The sequence below is a fragment of the Lampetra fluviatilis genome, chromosome 56 (assembly GCF_964198595.1).
Source record: "Lampetra fluviatilis chromosome 56, kcLamFluv1.1, whole genome shotgun sequence".
In the NCBI taxonomy this organism is placed as follows: domain Eukaryota; kingdom Metazoa; phylum Chordata; class Hyperoartia; order Petromyzontiformes; family Petromyzontidae; genus Lampetra; species Lampetra fluviatilis.
Window position 1 is genome coordinate 607,433 of NC_136330.1, and position 5,211 is coordinate 612,643.

General features: G+C 62.3%; 1 protein-coding gene across 1 annotated transcript in view; it reads right to left on the reverse strand.

Annotated features, from left to right (window-relative positions):
- Positions 1 to 224: 224 nt before the first annotated feature.
- The window catches only part of LOC144950116 (uncharacterized), a 26,844-nt gene continuing 21,857 nt past the window's right edge, over positions 225 to 5,211 (reverse strand). Inside the window, 2 exon segments of the mRNA XM_078880177.1 lie at positions 225 to 293; positions 811 to 5,211. The exon segment at positions 811 to 5,211 is cut by the window's right edge and continues 149 nt beyond it. Of these exon segments, the coding sequence (XP_078736303.1) occupies positions 2,944 to 5,211 (2,268 nt within the window). The 3' untranslated portion in view covers positions 225 to 293; positions 811 to 2,943.

Below are 5,211 nucleotides of genomic sequence, written 5' to 3' on the forward strand. Positions count from 1 at the left end.
GCAGAGAGAGGGACACACACACACAGGGACACGCACAGAGAGAGAGGGACACGCACAGGCACGCACACAGAGACTCGCCACACCTCCTGCGCGTGGCCGGTCTCCCCCAGCTCCAGTGCTGCGTGTGACTGGGGCTGCGATAGTGGCGGCGGGGCCGGCGCGGGCGGCTGTGTGATGCGCTGCAGGATGAAGTCGATCAGCTGTTCGCGGGACGGCTGCCGCGGCACGGCCCTCGCTGCCTCCCGGCCCGGTGGCTGCGGCTGCTGTTGCTGCGGCTGCTGTTGCTGCGGCTGCTGTTGGGATTGGTGTGTTCGTTGCAATGAAGAGGGGAGGGATACCGAAAGTTGAGGTCACTTACTGCGACGGCAGCGATTCCCAAATGCTGAATAAAGTGCGTCCTGTACATCACCACGTAGGGGTCCTTTAGGGGTGAGACTGAGTTGAAGGTGCAGCCCTGCAATTGGTTGCTGACGCCACTGCTGGCAGAAGGGCCTCTACTAGAGGCGGTTCTAGGTGCGAGTACCCACATTTAACCCCACCACACGGAGACCTGCTGACTGACTGTGGGGGGGGAATGGGGTGGCCAACATAATAAATGTGCACCGTCGTTTCAACTGCCGTGCCCGGATGCCCAAAGCCCTCTCCTCATTGCCAGCAGACCTCTACATTGGCACCGAGCTCCTGAAGCACATCGCTGCTGCTGCTGTTGCTGCCGCCGCCGTGCGCTACAACAGAGGAGACCTCAGCTTTCCCATCGCCCGCGCGTCGCGTGACAACGGCAGGTGCCGCCGCGTCATGTGACAGACTCACTGCGTGCGGAGGGCACTGTCGAGCGTCCGGCCTATGCCAGTCGTGGCGAGGCCAGGGCGGCGAAATCTGCGCGGCAGTCGGCGGGGATCAGGGGAGGTGGAGGAACGACGACGAAGGAGGAGGGGGGGGAATGAGGGCACAAAGGTGACGGCAAAACAAACGATCAAGCAACGTGCGCATGCCGTGTTAGTAGTTGCGTGTGCCACCACCGTCACTGCCCCGACCACCACGAGCACGCGGGAGAAGAACCGCAGCACCGCATGCCTGTGTAGGAAACAATGCGCGTGCGACGTCCTGCGCCCACGGTGGGCGTCCGTGCGAGCGTTCGTAGCATTAACAAGCGAGGATCCAATCTTTGGTACGTTTGGTGTTGGCGCGATCGTTACTACGACGAAAGGCGAACATCATGAAGGGAGGCGCTGCTGTGTTTCACAGACGCAGGCTGGGGGAGGGGGGTGATGATTGCCGTGTGCGGTCGCAACTGAATAATTTGCGACGCTCTCTGTCTGTCCAGGAACGCCTCACGATGCTCTTTCAGGAGGGCCCTGAGATTCGGTCATTTCCCCGAACGTGCGTTTAGCACGTGGCAGGGAACGGAAGTAACCAGGGAAAACCCTCCACGCATGCGCGGAAAGAACGCCCAGAGCCCAGAGCTCAGTACAGACAGGTTCAACCCACAGACAGACCTCACGGTTACATATCTTGGCTTCCACGTCCAATATTACAGTGTGGGTTTAATGTCAGTTAGAGCTGCAGCCCTCCAGCACCCGACACAGCCAGACAAATCAAGTTGTCGTGTAGGCAAAGGCGCCCAATCGATTTTGCTTGTCAACAAAACTGGTCGGTTTGCTGGAGGTTCAACGAATCCATCTGCGAGGTGAACCCACCGCTGTGCTGACAAAATGCTGGCAACAGCCCGACGTCTACGAGGGCCAGGAAGCCCTCGATGGTCGCCCATCCACACACCGAACAGGCTCAAGGCTGCCGACCTTCTGAGATCCGACAAGGTCGGGGGCACATCACCCGGTAGCGTGGCAGCGAATCTCTTCTACAGAAACCAGAACCGGACTTGTACGGAACGCCCACCCCATAATGGTTCGTGCCATACCATACAACGTGCGTGGTAAGTTAAGAAGATATTTGTTGTTATAAAAAAAAACAGGACAGGGAGTTTCAAACTTCACATGGTTACGGGGGGGGGAAGTAGGCAGGGACGCTCGGCAGCTCCAAGATGATTAATGAGTAACGAGCGAAAGGTTTGAGTGCGCAGAGAAGCGAGAGAGGTGGTGGCATGCGTCAGTTCACGTTGGCGGGCCGGCTCTCGCTCTCCGCAGGGTTAGCGAGCCGCCCGCCACACCCAGGCGCAGGCGCAAGAGAGGGAAGAGGGGCCGGGGAGGGGGGCACAGAGTCGGGGGGCTGCGGAACGACAACGGCAAAAAACACAGTGAGGATATCATCACCATCGGCATCGTCATCGCGAGATGTGCCACATAAGCTCTACACACGCCGCTGCTGCGTGGCTCTCTCTCTGGCTCTCTCTCTGGCTCTCTCTGGCTCTCTGGCTCTCTCTCTCTCGCTCTCTCTCTGGCTCTCTCTCTCCGTCTCTCTCTCTCGCTCTCTCTCTGGCTCTCTCTCTGTCCGTCTCTCTGTCTGTCTCTCTCCGTCTCTCTCTCTGGCTCTCTCCAGGGTGTTCTCGGGTCGTGCTGCGCGCGGTTCTGCACGACGTCTGACGTTTCGCGCTGGCTGCTTCTTCAGGAGCTCGGAGGGAAACGTCGGATTTAACGCTTTGAGTGGTAGATTTGTGCCACAAAGCTGCCACGCGTATGTATACACAAATAAAATTTACTTGACAGTCCACCCATAGCACTACCACAGCTGACTCGCCACAAAGTGGTACTCATTTTAAGCATGACAGAGATGAAAATCGAACTTGAGACTTTCCTATTTTCAAATCGCACGCTCTAACCACTGTGCCACACCTACTCGCTGCTATCACCACCATCATCATCATCATCGCCAATAAACTCAGCGCTGCAAGAACGACCGAGGACCGGGTTTCAATCGCGCAATTGGTACTCGTGACCAACTGGATGACGATGGCGCCATGACCGTCGTACCTGCTCCGCCACAGGCTCAGGCCTCATCTCTTCGCGGCGGTGGAGGTGCGGGCTCGCGCACGGCGCGGTCGGCGGCCCGTAGGGCCGGTGGGACGGGCAAGCGGGGGGGGGCGGCGGCGGCCGGGGCGGCGCGCCAAGGGGCCGACGGCTGCGTGGGCGGCCGAGGGACGGCGTAGTTGGCCCGCGCGCCGTCCGGGCTGCGGCGGCCGTGGCAAGCGCCCGCGATCACCGTGTCGCAGTAGTTGGCACGCGACGCGGCGAGCTGCATGCGCTCGGCGGTGTGCAGCGGCTGGTGCGTCGTGGCCGCCGGTGGCACGCCGACGCCGGGACAGGGGTCGCCACGGGAGGCGCGCACTTGGCCCGCCGCGCCCGCGCGGTGCGGAACGCGCGGGGGGTGGTGGACGACGCGTTGGCGGTCGCGTCGATCGTAGCGATCGTGGTGGTGGTGCTCACGGCCATCGTGCCAGTGCGCTTCCTGCGAGCCGTACTGCGGTGCGATCTGCGTGTGCGCTGCCGCTGCTCCTGCCGTGTCCACGTGCAATGCGTGCCGCGTTGCAAGGCCGCAGTCTGTGCGAGCCGGACAAGCGGCATCGGCTTCGTGTAGGCGGCGGTCGGCGTGCCACGTGGGCGGACCCGGCTGTGCGAGCGGGGGCACGCGGTCCTGGTGGTGGTCCTGGTGGTGGTCCTGGTGACGTTCCTGGTGGTGGTCCTGGTGACGTTCCCGGTGCTCGCAGCACAGGCGGTGCGGCTGGCTGTGCGCTGCACCGCGCGGTGCCACCGAGCCGTCTTGCTGCGCGTTCCTCCTCTTGGGGGGCAGCGGCGGCGGCGTCGTCGTCGCGTCCCTCCGCATCGCGCTCTCCCGGCGACCCGGGGCGAACGCCGTCCCAGGGCGTCGTGCCGACGTCACGTCGGGCTCCGGGACGGACGCCGCGGCGCCGCGCTCCGCTGGAGAGGCCGCCCCATCGCCGGCCGCGGGAGTCGCAATCTCGGCGGCGCGCTCCGCGGGAGCCGGCGCGCGGCGCAACGGGGGGGACGGTGCGCCGCGATGGGACGGCGTCGAGGGGCCACGCGGCGAGGACGGCCACTCCTCGCGTGCCGTCGCCGATTCTCGCGTGGAACTCTCCTGGCTCGGGCCGGGCAAGGTTACCCCCGAGTCTGCGTGCGTCGGCGTTCTCCCGTCCCCTGCACCTTGCCCTACGATGTTCTCTTGGCGTTCGTCTTCTTGTTCTTTATCCGTGTCTCCTCGCCGTCCATCCGCGTTCCGCTTGATGACCCTCACCTGCCAGGGCTCCACGCGTACGGCGCGCGGGGGCTCCGAGTGGACCACCACCACCAACGCAGCCACGGCCGCCCCCCCCGCCTGCAGCACCACGGCCTTGGCGGCGCCGCGCATCACGCCGGCACGAGCGGCGCCCTCCGGCTCAGGTGGACGATCCGGGGAAGTCGCCTCTGCGACCTCGTCGTTGTCAACGTCGTTGTCGAAGTCGTTGTCAACGTCGTTGTCGAAGTCGTTGTCAACGTCGTTGTCGAAGTCGTTGTCAACGTCGTTGTCAACGTCGTTGTTAACGTCGTTGTGAACGTCGTTGTTAACGTCATTGTTAACGTCGTTGTCAACGTCGTTGTCAACGTCGTTGTCAACGTCGTTGTTAACGTCGTTGTCAACGTCGTTGTTAACGTCGTTGTCAACGTCGTTGTTAACGTCGTTGTCAACGTCGTTGTCGAAGTCGTTGTCAACGTTGTTGTCGCCACCACCACCGGACGGTTCTTGTGACGAACACTCCCGTAAAATCTCTTCACCAAGGATGTTCACCGAGTCATCTTCCGCTTTGACAACGCTCGGAGGACTGCCGTCCCGGACGCCACTCGGAGGACTGTCGGAATGGATAGTACTTGGAGGACTGTCGTCATGGTTACCACTCAGAGAACTGTTATCATGGACGGCACTCGCAGGACTGTCGTCACGGATACTACTCGGAGGCCTGTTGTCAAGGATATCACTCGGAGAACTGTCATCATGGACGGCACTCGGAGGACTGTTGTCACGGATAAAATTCGGAGGACTGTCGTCACGGAAACCACTCGGACTGTTGTCAGCAAAAACAGGTTGAGGGATGTGAGCCATGGGACGGCTGGGCGGACCGCTCTGGCTGACGACGAGCGGGGAACCGGTCGCGTTGAGGACGCACGGAGACTCATCGACCGTGGCCCCGCTGGTCCGGTCGCCCGTCTCCGGGACACGGGAGGAGCCGTCCGCCACGAGCCCGCCCGGGCCCAGCACCGCATC